We start from the raw sequence: 19,823 nt of genomic DNA on the forward strand, positions 1-19,823 counted from the left end.
CCAACCGACGTTTCAGCTCAAACATTGCTAAGTCAGTGCCCTTTATCTCACTTCCCTTTCCAGGGTGGTAAGTACATCTGTGTGACCGGGGTAAGGGCTGCTGCTGCTGCTTGCCTTGTGCCCTTTCTTGTGTGACATGCTGCTCTTCACTTCGAAGCGATGCATCCGCCATAGGTCTGTGAGCTGTTCTAAGGAGAGGAGTTTCCTAGCCTCGAATAAGCAACTGAACAAAAACCCCATTGAGGCCACCTTTTCCACTGTAGCCAAGACCTCTTACATGGAGAAGGTCTAGGGTCAGAGGTTCTCAAAGCGTCAGATGGTACACCTGTGTTTTCCTGGCAGGTCGCACTTATTCTAGAATGTGGTAGGATTGCCAGGACACAGAGGCCACTTAGATTGCTTTTTTTTTTAAGATTATTTATTTGTTTACTTTTAGACAGAGGGGAAGGAAGGGAGAAAGAGAGCGAGGGAGAGAAACATCAATGTGTGGTTGCCTCTCTTGTGTCCCCCACTGGGGACCTGGCCTGCAACCCAGGCCTGAGCCCTGACTGGGAATCGAACCAGCAGGCAATCCACTGAGCCACACCAGCCAGAGCTACCTCTACAATGGCTGTGGTCCCACAGTGTCTGATGGATGGAGGTTCAGAGAGGCAGTACCCTTAGCACTGTTTTGAGGCTACCAGTATCTATATTTTGAAAACAGAAAGAAATGTTAAGAGGGGTGGTGGCAGGATCCTGAAATTCTCTTTTTCTTCTTGCTTACAGTTAACAAAATTAGTGTTTTAAAAAATTATATTACAAGGTAGTTGGGCTAGTCACGGATAATTGCAGGATTTAAGAAATACATAATAATTTGGGGTATACTGTCTGAAGTTTGTCCCAGGAATAAAACATACATTTATTGAAAGTTGTTTGGTAAATATCTCTTCCAGTTCTTTTCTGTAACTGTCTGTGTGACCTTTTGGGGGGGGGGGCACCAAGAGTCTTGAAGACCCCTCCTGCAGGGGAGGCCCAGAACAAATGCCATCCCTCCCCCAGCCTCACCATGGTTCAGGCCCAGCCCCGGCCAGCGTGACTCTTACAAGACCGGCGCAGATACAATAAGTGACTCATTTAAGTGGTGTCATCCAAAGACTCCATCAAATAAGGACTTGCAGCCAGGTTATGAGAACATGTGAAGACAGAAGAGAGGGCCTCTTCCCTCAAGTGAAAGGACAAACGGGCCACCGTTTGTGGGCTTTGGTGGTGTGCGTGTGTGTGCGCATGTGCGACACAAGCTGTGAAGGCAGAGGTTTGACGCTTCTTCCCTAAGGGAATGCACGCAGCGAGCACACAGCCACGAGGGCATTCGTTTTCTTTTTCCAAAGGCATGTAAACTTTCTAGTTTTAATGGAATCCTTTTCCGTAGGAAGGTAAGGAAAATAGGTGATAACTAGTTACTGCCACCGCACATAGAGCCCATGCCGGTGAATGCAGCGGCTCTTGAGTCCTCACTGCATGGAGGTCAGCGGACGGGCTTGTTAAAACCCACCGCCGCATTCCCTCCCAGAGCTCCAGGTCCTGGGCTTGGTGGTTCGGTGGTTCTTACAAGTTCCCAGCGGATGCATGTGCTGCCCACCCAGGAACCGCACTTAGAGTCTCCCATATCAATGAATGCCCCACCACCACCAAAAAAAAATAATAGTCTATAAGGTAGGTATTATTTCCATTTAACAGTTTAGGAAACTAACCCAGAGAGGTCGCTCAAACAAAAGCCTGCCAAGGTTAAACAGCAAATAAATGATGAAGCTAGAGTGCAGACTCAGGTCTGTCTGATACCAATACTTTGAGCTCTGAGCTCCCGCGCTGGGAGAGTTCAGAGGAGAGGAAGGGGTCCTGTCTGAGAGTCTAGGAAGAGAAAGACAAAAATAGGGAGGGAGATGGGAAGGGTGCCTGGGGGTGTTGAGGAGGGAGGAAGGACCGGGAGTGGGAAGGTGGTCTAAAGCTTTCCTTGGTAGGTAGGAGACCCTCTTCTGGACCGCTTCCGTCTGCCTTGCTGGGGCTTTAAGTCAATTATCACTGCCTGTGGAACGCTGATCAACTCTCTAGCCAATTAGAAAGAGTCTGATTGCATTCAGAAATCCCTGCTCTTTTATTGTCAAACTTCAGAGTTTACGTTTGGAATTAAGGTTTATTTTCCTTAGGTTTTAGGAATTATCTTTTGAGCCTTAGAAGAGTCAGGTTCCTGGACTAACTACTGAATGAAGTTCTCCCTTCGGCATTCAAAGTCGTTATCGACGTTACTTGGGCAATCAAGATTGTATTACTGCCTGAAGACTGCGTTTGGAAGCGGCCTTCCTTTTGTGTCTGCCCTTCCCTACCCTCAGACTCCCAATCCGTTTTTAAATTTATTGACCGTGCCAGTTCTCAGTGAAATAAATCTTTCTCGAATAACTGGGCTCCACTGTTCACCAGTTACAGCCTGTTGACTACTCTGCGTCCTCCGGTCTGAGGCTTCTCCTGGTGAGAACGGGCCAGAGAGAAGAAACAAGGAGAAGCGGTGACTGAAGGTCGCTGATGTCTGGATCTCTGTGACCAAAACGGAGACCCCTCTTGGCTCCCTTCACCCCAGAGGGAGCTTGGCGCTAGCTACTTGGGGTCAGAAGGGGATAACAGTGAGTCACGTGCAACTGCAAAGGCCCAGCTGAAACTTGGAATATTGGTTAGAGCTGGAGGTGGCCAAGTCAGTCAGCCCTCCCATTTCACAGCTGAGGAGACTGAGGCCTGAGTGGGGAGGTGACTTGCCCAGGGTCACATGGTTAGTGGTAGGGCCAGTCAGCTGAGGGATTCCTCCTCAGATGCCCTTTCTGCTGCACCCAGCCGGTTAGAACCACCTGTGGCTCAAGCAGAGTCTGGGACTAAGTGATTTCTACACGAAGTTCAAACTAGGCTCTCATTCGCATCCCTTCGGACATCTGGAATGTTGGCATTGCTCGGAGTAGGTGTCTCTCCCCCAAGATCCTAATTATGCAAGATTGCCCAGGTTGTCTGAGCAAAGGAGCCCCCAGTGGAGACATTGGCCCTGACTCCCCCGCAAGCCTTTGGTCCTGCTGCTTCTACCTGCTGTCTACCACACAGCCATGCCATCTCGGGTAGAAAGATCCCTAAACCATGTTCTTTTAATTTCTTAAAACACAAGAGTACTAAATGTTCCACCTTCATGGTGTGAAGGAGAGAGTGAAGGGGAGTGAATGCGTAGCACGGTGATGGATCCGCTAGATCCTTGCCATCCTGCACATCTGTGGAGCAGACCAGTGACCCCAGAGTGTTAGATTTCATGGGCCAGTCGATATTTGGGAACCTACCTAGGGTTGACAGTTTATTTTACCCAGTAAGAACCTCTTTAAAAAACCAACACTGCCTGCTACCATACCATTTTTATTGCGATAAAACGTATATAGCATAAAATTGACCATTTTCACAATTTTTAAAAAATACCTAGGAATATTTTTTAAGATTTTATTTATTTATTTTTAGAGAGAGGGGAAGAGAGGGAGGGAAACATCTATGTGTGGTTGCTTCTCATACACACTCTACTGGCAACCCAGGCATGTGCCTTGACTGGGAATGGAACTGGTGACCCTTTGGTTCACAGGCCGGCACTCGATCCACTAAGCCACGCCAGCCAGGGCCATTTCCACCATTAAAGAAATTTTTTTAATGTTCATCTGAGGACATTTTTTCATTGCCTTTAGAGAGAAAGGAAGGTAGAGATGAAGGGGGAGAGAGAAGAACACTGCTGTGAGAGAGAAGCATCAATAAGTTGCCTACTGTACATGCCCAGAGGGGACCGGACCTGCATGTAAGGCATGTGCCCTGACCAGGAATCAAACCCACAGCCCTTTGGTTATGGGACGACATTCCCACCAACTGAGCCTCACCAGCCAGGGCGACCATTTTCACCGATTTTAAGTGTGCGGTTCTGTGGCGTGAGCACATCACGTTGTGCGGCTGTCGCTGTTGTCCACCTTCATCACTTGCTCACCTTCCCAACCAAAGCTCTCTCTGTCCACTAATTGCCCATTGTCCCCTTCCCCAGCCCCTGGCAACTGCCATTCCACACCCCTACCGGGTGTTTTAAAAGGATGTTTACTGCCTTTATTCTCAGGGTATAAAAAATAAGGAGCATCTCTTTAACACTGGAAAGAAAAAATTATGCAGAGCCTATTCCTTTGGCTGCAGTGGACAGTGACCCTCCTTACACAGAGTTCCGTGACTAGACCCCCATGGCACTGATGGGACTCGCCAGGAGGGGGAGATGGCAGGCACCTTGGGGTGCTGAGAGCCCTCGTGAATTGTGCGCCCAAGCACCCATTTTGGTTTGTGGGGGCTGGGGGCAGTGGTCAAAAGGCAAATTCTGAAGCAGCTGAGTCCTCTAATAATTCATCAGCAAGTTTAGGGAGCAGCAACTTCTTCCTGCCCAGCTGCTAGGGGTGTTTCCTTCCCCAAACCAGCTCTGCTGGGCGAGGCCCTAGTAGGGGGTGAAGTAGGGGGAGGGCAGTGCATTCCTTTTCCTTAAGGAACCTGACCAGACTTTAAGGTTAGAGCACAGCGGACTGCGAGCTGCAGGGTTACCTTTTCATCGATTCATCTCACTCTGCTCCCTCCCCCACGCTTAATGATCTTTCCATTACAGAACCCAGACCAGGAAGTGCATGACAGGTCGCAGCTGCAGACACATGGCTGGGAGGCCTGGGCGCCCGGCCAGTGGTGGGCGGGTCTGCACTCCCCTTCTAGCAGCGGGACCCCTACACACACACACACACACACTCTCTCTCTCTCTCTCTCTCTCTCTCTCTCTCTCTCTCTCAGCTAGTTGTCCAGCTTTTCCCTTACAACTTAGTGGAACATGTTTTTACTTCTGTGTGTTGTGACAGTTGGTGGCCAGTTTTTGATTTGAATTGAGGATGTGATTTTTAGTAAAGGCAGGAGAAGACTCCCATCCTGCACATCCTGAAATTTAGATCCCCTAAATTTCAGCCTATTCAAGTGGTCCTTACTGGGTTTGGGGTTCTTTGGGGGGAGTTTCCCACTGTTGAACAGGGGCACTCTAGCTTCTTTTCCCAAACCTGGACCCTCCAGTGTGGCCCTAGAAGCTTGCAGGTGTCCAGTTTCAATGCCTCCAGAGCCACCAGCTTTCCTCCCTGTGATTCCATGTAAATGCCAGGGTCAGTACATGTTCTGGAGGGAGGGCTAGATGCAAACACGCAGACCTGGGTTCAAATCACAGTGAGCGAGTAGCCCCCCCTTCGTTTTTGTTTTTGTTTTGCTTGGGGACTGCTCCTTCCACATAGAAGTTTGCTCAGGAAATGTTAATTCACCCTAAACTGTGTCCTAGGGGGGGCAGTTGTCACGCAGGAGTTGCTGTCTCCACCACCAGCTGTTTTGTTGGCTCTGTTCCCTGAATCCGCCAAGGCCGGATTCCCCTGGTGCCAAATGTGAAACGGTGACACAAACTTCTAGGAACTGTGAGCTCAGGCCCCCTTCCCCTAGCCGCAGGGCATCCACCTTTGCTGTTCCTGGGCCAGCGGGCTGACCGCCTCCTGCACGTCTCCGGTGAACTTGCCTCTTCCCAGAGCGACGCCTTCCTGGGAAGAAGGGAAACATCACGTACTGGAAACCCTTCTGGGAAATGGATGTGCAAGAGGGGTTTGGGGGAGTGGGGGGTTGTGTTTTTTTCTGGCTCCATCCGCAGCATGTCAGGGAGCAGTTAGGGTGAGAGCTTTTGCCCGGGAGAAAGGAAGAAGGGAAATGTCTTTTAAAACAACTCCTGGGCACATTCCTTTGTTAATCACTTAATTACAGGCCTGGTCCCCTGCGTGAGCGCTCCCGCAGTGGGAGGTGGGGAGAGGTAGGGTATGAAGGTATGAAGGAGGCGTCAGGTAGAGCCCAGCACAGGGACTTCGACCAGTGGCCCCACACAACGTCTGTGCGAAGGCTCCCGTGAAACTCTCGGGGCCCCGGGTCCTTTCGGTCTGGGTCTTCTTGGTGCGGGGTTCTGCACGCCTGGGCCTCCTCCTGCCCGACGGCTGGGGAGCTGTATTTGGGGGTCATGGGGTGGGTGCAGGGCCCGGGCCACAGCTTTGGCCCGCGCAGGTGGTTCTGCACTAAATTACAGTGATGAGGTGGGACACACAAAAGACTGAAATCTTTTTTTTTTTTTTAATAAAAACAAAATAAAACTCCGGCCCCAAGCCCTTGGGCTGCTGAATGGCGATGGCTTCCTGTCAGGATTAGCCGGGCTGCCTGGGCCTGTGTGCACTGCCTTTCTCCTCAGGAAATACCTTTAGTAAGCCCTGGTGGGGTCCCCATGGCAACGCGCGAGGGGACCTGCTGGCGGAGGCCATTCAGCCCGCCATTGTTCCTCGGCTCCTTTGTGGGGAGCTGCATTGCTGCCTCTCTGGCAAACACAGCAGTTTGCACAGTTTTGTTGGGCTCAATGTGGAGTTTTTACATTTTAATGGGCTCTTCTGGCTGTGGCCATTTGCATGCAAAATGGTCCTTCTAATTTTTTTTCCCTTTTTCTATTAAAAAAAAAAAAGCCCTACACTTCAAATCCCCTGGGTCTAAGGACTGGCGAATGCTGCAGGACCAGGGTGTCCGATGCTGCTAATTGATTGGGGTTCCTGTATCCCTCCCGCACACGCCTGGATTCCCCGTGTCCGCAGCTTTCCCCGGATGGGGGACATCGAGAGCTCGGGGTGTCACACATCTTTGGGGCTTCCTCTCTGTACCCCAAACCTTTTGAGATGATAGTTGTTCCCCAGGATTCGGTAAGCTCCCTCCTCTGGCTTGGCCTGTCATACTCAAGTAAGTTTTCAGTTCCATTTCAAAGCCAAAATAACGTAATAAAAAACCTTTGCAGCGGGCTCCCAGAGCCCCGCTGGGCTGTTCTGTGTTCCTTTTAAGTTTGCTTTCAAAGCCACCCCGAGTTCCTCCCCCACCCACAATTGCCCCCTCATTTATCTCTGGGGAGTTTGTGCCAAGACTGTAAACATTCCTAGACCACCAGTTCCCCCATGTCACTGAAGAGCGTGGCGTTCCCCGCTAATTTTCTTAACGCAGAAATCCAAAGTCAACAGGATTTCATAGAGACAGCAGAAATTTTGACCCTGAGACATCAGGCCTAGATTTTGCTGAGAGCTGGTTGCTCAAGTCCTGCATGGGTGGACTGGGACACACAGATGACACGTCCTGCCCGGGTGGACTGTGACACATAGGTGACACGCTCCTGCCCCAGAGGGTACACTGATAAGGCGTACGCTGCCCTAGGAGCAGCCCACGGCCACGCAGCATGAGTAAGTGTGAGATAAAGCCGTGAGAGTGTGTATGTCACATTACAAATAGATGAAGAATGTAGTTGGGGGAGCCTTGGGAACATGATGCAGCGATAGGAGGAGAAAGACATTGTCATAGAAGCGGAGTCCTTCGGGTGGGAGAAAGCAGAAGAGAGGGGGCAGTGAGGGTACTGGCTTGGCTGAAGAGGTGGGAAACGGAGACTGGACAGCTGAGGCTGAGAAGCTCCAAATTCTGGACGGGGAGGGAACAGGCTCTCGGGAGTGTGAGGGGATGGGATGCAGTGCCTATGGTGGGGCGGGGGGTGGGGGGGTGAGGGAGGCGGGGCTTGAGAGCGGACAGCCTGAGGATGTGTGATCAGGAGAGCTGGCCCCAGGGGACGGTTGATGAGCCCCTTTGCTTAATGTTCTTAATCTTCTCAATGGAGTCAGGCAGGGGTCATCAGAGGTCATCAACTCAGCTGTAAACTGTAATCAAGGGTGAGGGGCTTGGGACCTGGCAGGGTGTCAGGTGACTGATCCACAATTGAGCCAGGGACATGGGGAGGGAGAGGTTGTGCCGTCTACCTGTGGCCCAGGCAGAGCTGTAAGAACCTGAGTGGGTCGCCCGGCTGTCCCGTGCGCTGCGTGAGGATTTAGATGCCGTGGAGGGGCCCAGGACCTGCATCTAGAGCCAATGCCAACCCCTGTTCGGTGACTTCCAGAGAGGTCCCTCACCCCCCATTTTCTCAGGTTCGGATGGGAATGAACAGGAGTAACACAAGCATGAATGAACAGGCCTTGTAGAGTACCAAGTGCCACACCGAAATAGGCCAGTGTTATTAAGTCCCGAGCCTGCCACTGTCAAAACGCCCTTCCTCTCCCCTCAACTTCTTACCTGCCAGGTGTGCAGTCACGTCTGCTCAGCTTTAAAGGGTAGATGAGCAGGGGTGGGAACGTGCCCTTACAGTTAAAAGCGCTGAGCGCTCAGGTCGTAGTCGTGGGGCTGAGGACATTGAGGAGATGAGAAGGCGGGGAGAAAGCCAACACAACCGACTTGAGAAACCCATGTGTGAAGGTGGGGGACACTGGTGCCATTAGACAGAAGGGGATACGGTCACTTGACTGCAGTCGAGGATGGCAAAAGACGCCGTGGAAGTACAGGCGGTAGACCTGGGATCCGGATTTGTGTGGGTTCTGGAGAGCCAGGCCGCCTGGGTGTGAATCTCAGCTTGGCCACTAGCTGGTGGCCCAGCTAGGTGACCTGTCTTGGACACCCACCAGACCTCTTGGAGCCTCAGTGTCCGCTGTGTGAATGAGGATAGTAACAGAGTCTGCCTCACGGGGCTGTGAGGACTGGGTGAGAACTGGGCTCCGCACGGGGAGCGCCGCTGCCACAGGGTCCCTGTGTGGATTCAGCGATCGTCTATCTGTGTGACAAGCCATCGCCGTGTATGGGAGCTAGTAAGCGTGCCGTACATTATTGGCCAATACGAGTATTACCATTGTAAAGAGTTGTTTAAGCATCCCCAGACAATATATGGGAAGGCACATGCTGAATTGCAAAGTGCTATGCAGATATATTGTTATTTGTCACTGGGTTCACCGTTAAGTGGAGGGCTGGGGGGGGGTGAATGCCTGCCACGGCCAACTGGCTGTTACGGGACCAGGGCTGACGAAGTGGCATTTCGAAATACACGTCCAGGTATATTTGTCCATGTGGCATGAATGGCCTGCATTCATAGTCTCTGCAGAGAAATGTGTTCCCTGGGACTTCTTCTTTAGTGGGGTTTGTTGTTGTTTGTTTTAAACTATTTCCCACTGTGAACCTTCCATCCCACACAGGCCAGAGAGTCTGACGTCTTGTCCTCCTCGGCCTCATCCCAAGGTCCACTCTCCACCCGGCTCATAAGCCCCTTATCTTTTCTGCTCCTCTCGCTCCCAACCTAAATTCTTACTCACTTGCCCCTCTCCTTACCACTACGTCCAGCCTCTGCCGGGAACACTGCCATCTGCTCTGAACACCGACACCTCAGTTCTGTGACCTCAGGTCCCATACCGGGCTCTCACACTCTTCAGTTGTCTCAGGTTGCAGTACAGCGTGCTTTATACAGATCAAGGTGTGATGTAAATCCAGTCACCCTGGGCAGGGCCGGGCATAGGCCTGCTGTTCCTTTGACAGCTCTGTTGAGGAAAGTGCCCCATCTTCTTGGATTTGGGGGAGCTGGGGTCTCATCGTCTCACAAGAACAGAAGATTTGTATGGGTTTGGGCCCGCTCAGGGCTTCATTCCCCAACCCCACATGATGCCCATGGCTGGCAGAAGACACAGAGATAGAGAATCAAGAACTTGACCCTGGCTGGTGTGCCTCTATGGATTGCGTGCTGGCTTGAGAACCGAAAGGTTGCTGGTTCAATTCCCAGTCAGGGCTGGGTTGCAGGGCAGGTCCCCAGTTAGGCACATATGAGAGGCAACCACACATTGACATTTCTCTCCCTCTCTCCCTTCCTTTCCCCCTCTCTAAAATAAAAAAATAAAATCTTAAAAACAAAAAAAGAAAAGAACTTGGATCTGCTCCGATGTGCCCAGGGCAGAACTGCCTGCCAGGCGACTGTGGCGGGTTTCTGGCTGGTCCCGCCGTAAGCAAGACGCTGCATCTTGTTGGCTTGTTGGGGTGACAAAGCCATGGTGTCTGAGAGGGAGTAGGAAGGGAAAGGGACGTCGGGGGGGTCTCCATGAAGGGGCACCCGTCTGCCCGCACAGCCTCCCACAGTCCCCCTGCCGTCCGCACTGCCCCAAGAGACGGCCTCAGCAGCAGAGGCCTCCTCAGTCTCACACTCGGGCTCACACTCGGGCTCCCACTCAGGCTACCGAGCAGGAGTCTCGGTTCTCCCTTTTCCCGAGGGTCCCCTGAGGCACTGCCCGCCCTCGTCCTCTGAGGACCGGCCAGTCCAGCCCTAGCCCCAACCCTCGACTCCCCGCTCCCCGGGAAGGAACAGCGACTCGGTGCCGTGGGCGTCAAAGCACAATGCGCCTTTTCTTCCACGCTGCACCGTGAACGCAGGGCACCTCGAGTCTGTGAGAGTGAATGGTCGCTGTCACTTGACTCCCACCGAACATCTTCGGCCTGGGAACGAAGGAGGTCAGTCGCCAGGGAACCCAGATGCCCGGCGCCCTCCTGCTCCCACCCCGCCTCCTCTTTCGGGAAACGAGCCGCCTGGAGCGAGTGCTCTGGTCTGCTGCTCCCCTCCCACGGCCGTGCCCCCGCAGCTCCCACGAGCCAGGCTCTCTCCGGGTTGGAATGGTTGTCTTCACGTGGCCGAGCCATCAGCTGGCCTTCTTTCCTTCCTGTTCTAGGGCCAGCCCAGGAAAGGTGTCAGTTTACTCCGTTCCTGCTAGCTAATACGTGACAGGCGTAGCCTGGGACCATTGGTCTTGACCAGAGAAAGGCCAGCTCGGAGGCCACGGAGCCACAGATGCCAGGGCCTTGCCAGTGGGGGCCGACAGGGGGGCAGGGTGACGACCAAAAGAGAAGGGAGAGTAGGGACTTGATTGCCGCGGGCCGCCAGTGAGCAGTGATGGCCTCACCTCGCCACCACACCACACGCAGGGGCTCCCTCGGGTCAGGCCTGGAGTTCAGGGCGGTGTCACAGGTGGGCAGGGCCTGGTAAACCAGTACACGGTCGGTGACCTTTCCATCACCTCCTAGAAGAAAGTGGCATTATCCCTGCTTTGTAAAGGGAGACTTGGATGTCCGGGAGCACTACTAGCTGTGAAAACATCCACTGTAACCCAATGGCTGTAGGCCAGCTGTTTGTTTCCTCTGCAAACTGGCCTTGGCCACATGCTACATTCAGTTCCAGACCCACTGAGTGTTTTCTGCATTTCTGACGTTGTTAGGCGCTGTGGTGGGGAAATAATAATAATCAGGTCTGTCCTGAGTTGCTGGTTGTTTCTTAGGAGAGGCGAGACATGGACGCTTTTGACAGGAACCATTTTGACAGTATAACCAACTGCCCATCAGTCAACAAACAGACACATAAAAGGCAGCGTCTCCATGTGATGGAATATTATGGAGCCGCTAAAAGGGATGGGGTACTGAGACATGCTGCAGCATAGAAGAACCCTGAAAATGCGCTACATGACAGGAGCTGGTCACGAAAGACCATCCACTGAATGATGTCCCTGACACGGACTAGCGGGTGTAGGCAAATCTGCACAGAGAGAAAGCAGACTAGTGGTTGCCCAGACTGAGGGAGGGGATGGTGCGAATGGTACAGGCTTTCTTTTTGGGGTGATAAAACATGTTCTGAAGTTAAATGTGGTGGTTGCATAACTGAGAATGTACTAAAAAAAAACAATGAATTATACAGCAGTGGGCCAAAGTAGGAATACCATTGTGAACACATGAAACACAGCGTTTATTCTTGTATTACTTATTAATTACTGTATTATTTTTCCATAAGAACTGTAGACCTGCTTTGGCCCGCTCCTGTATACTTGAAGTGGGTGGGTTTTATGGTATGTGAATTATATCTCAATGAAGTTGTTTACAGAAGAAACCACACAAGGCGATGTGTAATTGAGTGCGCTGTTCGTGTGGCTCAGACAATAACTGTTTTACAGAAAATGGGGGGAGAGACTCTGGCGCCAACAGAAGGCTTCCTGGATGCCCCTGGTGGTGCGCTGTGAGGAGGGTGGGGTAGGAGGGCTCCGGAGAGATGGCCGACGGCTTGAGCAGAAGTCGGCTCTGGTGTGGGGAGAGAGTGCAGTCGGTGCAGAGAGCAGCCAGACCTGGAGTGGAAGGGAAGGAGAGTCGGGTGGCATGGGGAGGTGGGGACAGCTTGCGAGGAGCCTCGGATGTACTAAGCAGGGCTTGAGGTTTTCTCCAATACACAGTGTAGGACCTCGCTCAGGGGAATCACGCACACAGCTCACCAAGGCAGGGGCAGAAAAAGAAGGCAGAAAGCAGGTTTCGGGGCTTTTCGTAGATTGTGTAGAAGAGTTTCGTTTGCACGTCCTGTTGAGCTGAGTGGGAAGGGAGGGATCCAAGCTGGAGTCTGCCAGCGCCGGCCTCGGCAGGGCCAGGGTCCCTTTGCGGCTTTCTCCTGAGGAAACACCCATGTCCTCCTTGCTCCCGCTTTGCCTCTGGGGCCTGTTGAAACAGGCAGTGATGGCAGAGGCTAAGAATTTGAGTTCACTGAGTTTACCGTTCCGCCAGCAGCTGGTACAGATCCCCACGAGCTGCAAAATGTTTGATCTGTGAGGGCACTGAAGGGAAGCGAGATTGGGTCAATAGGAGTGTCTGCTGCCTTTTTAAGGGTCAGACCTTAACTGCCTTTCTTCTTTCTTTTGGCAAAACCACAGACCATTAAAAATGGAAAGAACTTTTTTCTTACGACCCACAAAAGCTTATTTTTAATCAGTTGTGTGGTCTACTCACCTTTGTGGTTGGTATTCTTCTTGACCCGATTCACAAAAATAAATTGAGTGCTCACCTAGTGGTTTTCAGACTCTTTTAAAGGGGCACCCGCCTTTGGGTGACTCAATATTTACCCAATATTTAAGATAGAGCCAGTTGGGTTGCAGTCTCGGGTCCAAGACTCATTCGAGGCCCCCCCCGAGAAAACTGCGCCCTGGTGCCGCCTGGCTCTCAGGGCACCCATTTCCTCATTCACAGAGTTTCCAGCAGACACCTGGGTAGCACTTCAGATGAGTTCTTTACAATGAAGATGGTGTCCTGGCTGCTGTCACTCAGTGAATTGAGCGCCGGCCTGTGAATCGAAGGGTCACTGGTTCGATTCCCAGTCAGGACACATGCCTGGGTTGCAGGCCAGGCCCCCGGTAGGGGGGATGGGAGAGGGGACCACACATTGCTGTTTCTCTCCCTCTCTTCCTCCCTCCCTTCCCTTCTGTGTAAAGATAAATAAAATCTTTTTTTTAAAAAGTATGTTTAAAGAAAATGAAGGTGGTGCAGAAGGAAAGGGGATTTAGAAAGGAAGACAAGGAGGAGACCATGGGACTGTGCGTGTGTCATTACTGCATTATCCAGCCAGCATTCGTGGGCAGCTCTCGTGTGCCCGGCACCACACTAAGTGCTGGAGATGTAAGGGTAAATACGGCACGTCCCCGCCCTCGCAACTCAGTTGAAAGGGGCTTTCCTTCAGTGGGCAGGTGTGGTGGGAGGGCCCCAACCCCGACTGGGAGTCAGTGAAAGGGGCTTCGAGGCAGAGGTCCCAGCTGGTCTGAGACCTGGAGGTGGGAGTGGAGAGAGGGCCACAGGCCGGGGGGTGTGCGCGGAGTCCCAGGTGAGCCGTTGAGGGTGCACGGGGGTGAGCACCCAGGCTGCCCAGAGCCATGGAGGCTGAGCCTGGTGGAGGGTTCGAGCTGCAGCAGCACTTTCTTTTGGTGGCGGTGGACACTTGGCAGAAGGTGCCGGGAGCATGCTGGAACCTCCTGAAGGGAGGTAGAACCTGCATTCCGACCCCCCCCCCCCCCCCGGCTGGTGAAGAGGGGGACCCTCGGGAGAGGGGTAACAGCCTCGGGCTGTCTTGTAAGTGCGAGTGCGGAGCTGTCGGTCGTGATGCGTGTTGGCGTGGATGGGGTCTCATCAGATCTTGTGAGCTGTGGCCCACCCAGCCTTCGGGCAGAGAGAGGTGAGGGGGACTGGACATGTGTGCTGGGGGAGGGAGGGAAGGGAGGTGGGGGCCTGAGATGGAGAGCCCTGTAGTGGCAGGAGGAGAAAAGCGCTTTGTGTGCACCGGCTGAGGCTGCCAGCACAAGTGTGGGCTTGGTGGCAGCTGCAGGCCCCCGTTCCTAATATAGGCAAAAGCTCCGAATCCTGGGGCCTGACACCTGTTAGCTGCAGGCTCCCCTGAGCTGACCTCTGCTGAGGCTGCCTCTCCCCCATATGCATCTTACGCATTTGGCTCACTGGGGGCCAGGACCCTCCCTCATGATCACTTGACTTGAGAGCCGCCTGGTTGACTGATTGCCTTCTCTCAATATGGGTGGGGGAGGCTGGATTTTTGAGGGGTGGGGTTTGTTCAACCTGGTACTCAGGAAAGGGGTGAAGCCGACCCGGCTAAAAGGAAGTGGGGTGTTCCTCTGGAAAATGGCCATTCTTGGCAACGAACTTAGGATGTGGGGAGGGGACACTCTGGGCACAGAAGTCTGGGGAGGGCCGGCCTTGTCCCCCTAGGATGGAGGGAAATGAGATGTGGACCGCTTAATGCTGCTGCAGCTGCTTCCTAACTTCGCCTCTTTCTTCCTTTGCCCTTTGGAGGAGGGGGTAGACGAGAAGAGATGGGGGTCCCCGGGTAGCCAGCCCTTTCCCCACTGACCCCACCTCCCCAGCTCTGTGGCCCCTGGGATGTGGCAGCTCAGTGCCTCTAGCATAATTCCCTTTGTCTCTCCCCTCCTTCCCTTTCCTTCTCTTCCTCTCCGGTCCCTTGGTTCCTCTTCCTGGCCCCTGTGGGTGGCAGCAGCCCAGCCCTGGGGAGCCCCTGTGGAAGTGGAGTCCTTCCTGGTCCACCCTGGTGACCTGCTGCAGCTTCGCTGTCGGCTGCGGGACGATGTCCAGAGCATCAACTGGCTGCGGGACGGGGTGCAGCTGGTGGAAAGCAACCGTACCCGCATCACAGGGGAGGAGGTGGAGGTGCGGGATTCTGTGCCCGCGGACTCCGGCCTCTACGCTTGCGTGACCAGCAGCCCCTCGGGCAGCGACACCACCTACTTCTCCGTCAATGTCTCAGGTTGGTAGCAAAGTCCTGCCCTCCGCCTCCCCCTGGATCCACCCCTCCAGTCCTCTCTGCTAGTGTCAGGGGGAGGTGAACCTCCTCCCCTTCCATGATCCGCCCCCATTCTGCTTCCAAAACTGCTGCCCACTAACATTGCTCCCTGCCAGCCGCGTGGCTTAGCTCTCAGAGGGGTGACCAGGTGCTGTGGGCCCCAGGCTTCCCAGGTGTCCCAGGTGTCCCTCGGAGGTGATTGCTGACGCTCTTGGGGCAGTAGAACACTGGTTTTTCCACCACAGCTTGCCCAGATCCCCAGGGTGCTGCATAGGGTTCAGCCAGCTTCCATCCCGTCATTCCCTTGCCATTTGGACTTGATACTTGGTTTAGTGATTAGAGCCCAGAATACGCTGTGAGGCCGGTCCCTGCTGTGATGGGGAAGGATCCAGGTGCACTGCTGTATCGACAGGGTTTATGGAAGACATCTGTCCTCAGCTTCTGGAGCTGTGTTAGGGCAGCCAGGGAACCCTAGAGCTCTGTGCCTTTGGGAATCTGCCACTTTTACAATGTGACTTTCACAAAAGCAGAATGAAACGAAGTCGGGCTGAAATTTGCTTTACACCATTTGTGAATCTCAGGGTGCATGTTTGGCACGTCCCCTGCGCAAGCATCCTTTTTAGAACCTGCCCCTAACAGGGACTTGCCTCCCCTATCTCCCTCCAGACCACCAAAAGCACTAGGAAGGACTGGAGAAAGATCTGGCATAAGCCCTGACTGGGGACCACATGTGCGTCTAGCCTCTTAAAAGGGGTGGATATGTGTTGGGGAGAGGTGTTGGCAGCTGTGGGCTGCGTAGCAGGCTCCCTGTCTGCTGTGGCTCAAAGGGCAGCTTCCAAACCTTAGCAGATGCATGCTAGAGAAATTCTGACTCCAGGTTGTTCAGCTCATGGCTTTGGAAATAGCTTCTGGCCTCAGCATGTCAAGATCTGTCTGGATTTCCCAATGGCTGGCAGGCCAAAGGAGGATACAGGTTCCCTGGTGCTAGTTCTGAGACCCAGCACATGTGGTGGTGCCATCAGTGGGGCAAGGCTCTGAACTCAGGGTGGGAGTAAATGAAAGAAGGTGTGCTGCCCTGGCGAAGTGTAAGAGCTCTGGGCACAGAGGGGTGGGCAGTGCATCAGGTTGGGGAAGGAAGGGGACAGGCGTAGAGTGTGCAGTTCTTAATGACCCGTTTCTGTCCCACTGCGAGACAGTCACTAAGGGAAGAGTGGGCCTGGGATTCAGTCTGGGGAAGGTGTCTGTGGTCATCTACAACGGGACTGGCCTTTGTGTGTAGGGGCTGTCGATATGGGCAGAAATCTAGGGGCCTCTCCTCCCTTGGAGGGACCTCAGCGCCCCTTCTCCTTCCCATAGATGCTCTCCCCTCCTCGGAGGACGACGATGACGATGATGACTCCTCTTCAGAGGAGAAAGAGACAGATAACACCAAACCAAACCGTATGCGTGAGACACTGTTTCCTACCTTACTACCCTCTGGGTCTGGCTGGTGGGTTTGGGGGGGAGTGGGGGCTCGGGTGACTGGAGTACGGTTGGCGGAGCGGGCACAGGGGCGGTGATGCTTGGCGGTGGGATCCCTTGGGCATCCCGGGTGGCGCAGGCGCTGTTCACAGGTGCTGCGCAGGTGGGCGGGGTGCCTCCAGGTCCTGGCCCAGGCCCTTGCTCCTGAGCCTGACCAGCCTCCTGCCTGTCTTTCTCGGCTTTTCCTGGGCAGCCGTGGCTCCATACTGGACGTCCCCAGAAAAGATGGAGAAGAAACTGCACGCAGTGCCTGCTGCCAAGACAGTGAAGTTCAAGTGCCCCTCCAGTGGAACTCCTAACCCCACGCTGCGCTGGTTGAAAAACGGCAAAGAGTTCAAGCCCGACCACAGGATTGGAGGCTACAAGGTATGTGTGTGTGTGTGTGTGGGAAAGTTAGAGTAGAGGGGCAGGGGAGGCAGCCTTGGGAAATCCTTGTGATAGGCATTTACCTGTTTAAGGGATGCTTTCTAACTACAGAAGTAATACATTTCAGAAAACCTCAAAATAAAAGAGGGCAAATAAAATTGAGTGTTTTTGGTCTTTTTCCTATGTATATGGTTTTTAGATAGTTCATTATACTGTGTATGTACTCTCTTGTCACATGTTAACGTTACAGCATGAGTCTTTTGCCACATGTTTGAAAGATGGTTTTTCACAGCCAGGTAATATTCCATTATTAAAATGTCCCATAATTTGATGAACTACTTTGTGCTATTAGTTGTTTTCTGGTTTCTCAATGTTATAATTAATATCACAGTGAGTGTCTTTGTACTTAAATCTTTGTCAAGATTTAAATGTTCTTTCTGAGGACAGATGGCTGGAAGTGAAGTTACTAGACCAACATATGAGCATTTTGAAGCCCTTGATGCATATTATCTGGTTACCTTTTTTCTGGTAGTTAGGTAAATTTTATTTATTCATTCACTTACTCATTTGTGAACATTTCTTGAACACATCTTTCCAGAAAGTATAGCAGGCAAGAGAGAGTTAAAGGACAGTGGGAAGACATGACATTTTACTGTGATACTTGCTTTAATGGAAGACGATACAGGTAATGAGTTGGGGGTAGTTTTATTTTATTTTTAAATTTTATTTTCTTGTGGTAACAATTACTTTCTTTTTAATTAGTTTTTTATTTATTGGGGTGACATTGGTTAATAAAATTACATAGGTTTTAGGTGTACAATTCTATAACACACCCTCTCTATATTGTATTGGGTGTCCATCACCCCAAGTCAAGTCTCCCTCCTCACCATTTCCCCCCCTTCACCCTCTCCTGCCTCCCCCATCCTCCCCTTTCCCTCTGGAAACGACCCCACTGTTGTCTGTGTCTGCGAGTTGTTTTGTTTGTTTGTTTTGCTTAATCCATTCACCTTTTCCCCCAAGCACCCCCAACCAACAATTACTTTTTTTTTAAAGATTTTATTTATTTATTTTTAGAGAGGGAAGGGAGAGGGGAGAGAGAGAGAGAGAGAGAGAGGGAGGGAGGGAGGGAGGGAGGGAGAGGGAGAGAGGGAGAGAGAGAGAGAGAGAGAGAGAGAGAGAGAGAGAGAGAGAGAGAGAGAGAGAGAGAGAGAAACATCAATGTGCGGTTGCTGGGGGCCATGGCCCGCAACCCAGACATGTGCCCTGACTGGGAATCTAACCTGCGATACTCAACAATTACTTTATTAAAAAGAAAATTCACTCTGCCAAAGCAAAGTATGAGAATAAGTTTACTATACCTTTTGATACAACAAATTTGATACGTGAAAATATCTCATTGATCTCTTGTGTGTTATTTTGCTTATTTACAGACTTAGCATTTTCTTACGTTAATAAACAATTTCCATTTCCTGGTCTGTAAATTGTTCGTGTCCTTTACCCATTTACAGTGTAGAAAGAACTTCATTAGAATCTCTTTTTTAGACTTGCTCATCATCCTTATAGTCCCTGGTTCTGTCCCATCTCCCTCAGCTGCTCCTTTCTTACTAATCTTGTTAAGAAAAGCAGAGGCAATCAGAAAACATAGGGGAGCACTTTAAAGTAACTCCTTCGACACTGTGGGAGGCACTGCGCTGTGAGAGGCACGAGCAGCACTCCTGCTGTGAAGAGCTTCAGGCTCACGGGAGGGCAGATGTCCATGAGCACTGCCCTAAGAAGCAGGCTGTGATCAGCGCTTCGTTCTAGGTTCAGAGGGGCAGCTAGAGCAGTTCTGACCGCTGCATGGGCTGGTGGAGGTGGTTTTTCGTGGGAGACAGCGCCAGAGCGGTGGCAGGGAGCTCGTCCAGCCCAGGAGCGGCTCACAGAGGGCTCGGAGTTGGGGAGATTCCCTGTGTAACCGGGAGAGTCCAGAAGGCACAGTGGTCCAGATCACGATGACCTTGGCTGTTGTGGGCAGACGCCCAGAGTTCCTCACACCCAGTTTGCCTGCTGTGTTCTTTCAGGGTGTGAATGGGCTGGGGGTGGGCAAACCACGCCTGGTCCTGCTTCGAGGAGCTACATGGGGCGTGTGCACCGTGCTCAGATTGGCGGGTAGGGGCCGTAGGGCGCCAGTGCTGCCGTGTGACTTCTGCCTGCATTTGCCTCCAAACCCTCGATGGAGCCCTGCGGCTTGTTTCCCTCAGGTCCGCTATGCCACCTGGAGCATCATAATGGACTCTGTGGTGCCTTCTGATAAGGGCAACTACACCTGCATTGTGGAAAACGAGTACGGCAGCATTAACCACACCTACCAGCTGGATGTCGTGGGTAAGAGTGCAAATGGCAATCGGAATGGGGGTTCAGAGGAAGGAGGGGAGGGGGTGTTGAGAGAATAGCCCTGGGCCCAGGTAGAATTAGGGATGCAGTCAGGAAGCTGGAGGCACTTTCTAGCTCTGTTGCTTTAAGCAGGTCACTTTCTGCTTTTGTGCCTCACTTAACTGTAAATAGACTTGAGAGGATCAGATAGTGCAGTGACTCACTGGAAAGTGAAAGGTGCTGTTGATAGTCTCTCCTGCAGAGGTGACTGGAATAGTGATGTTAAATTCAGCATAATAGCTCTTGCTTCATGAATGTCAACAGTGTGCTGAGCACTTGAAACCCATCACCTGCAGTTCTCCTGGCACCCCTGCGAGGCAGGCACCATTATTCCCACTATACAGAAGATCAAACCGGGCTCAGGGGGGCAGGCCCGTAGTGAATGCACAACTCCTGGCCCGTGCTGATCTTGGGTCTCGTG

At 52.4% G+C, this 19,823-nt stretch overlaps 1 protein-coding gene across 9 annotated transcripts in view; it reads left to right on the top strand.

The window, feature by feature from the left end:
* The window catches only part of FGFR1 (fibroblast growth factor receptor 1), a 47,346-nt gene that overhangs the window by 16,723 nt on the left and 10,800 nt on the right, over positions 1–19,823 (top strand). For 4 of the 9 annotated variants that reach the window (XM_045821326.1, XM_045821328.1, XM_045821323.1 and 1 more), the window contains exons 3-6: positions 14,801–15,067; positions 16,460–16,549; positions 16,818–16,990; positions 19,231–19,354. In XM_045821326.1, coding sequence (XP_045677282.1) covers positions 14,801–15,067; positions 16,460–16,549; positions 16,818–16,990; positions 19,231–19,354 — 654 coding nt within the window. The remainder of the gene's footprint in view (positions 1–14,800; positions 15,068–16,459; positions 16,550–16,817; positions 16,991–19,230; positions 19,355–19,823) is intronic. The other 5 variants (XM_045821325.1, XM_045821324.1, XM_045821331.1 and 2 more) reach the window with 3 other exon arrangements.

This window comes from Phyllostomus hastatus, unplaced genomic scaffold (assembly GCF_019186645.2).
Source record: "Phyllostomus hastatus isolate PE091 unplaced genomic scaffold, TTU_PhHast_1.1 phas_scaffold_46, whole genome shotgun sequence".
NCBI classification, from domain to species: Eukaryota; Metazoa; Chordata; class Mammalia; order Chiroptera; family Phyllostomidae; genus Phyllostomus; species Phyllostomus hastatus.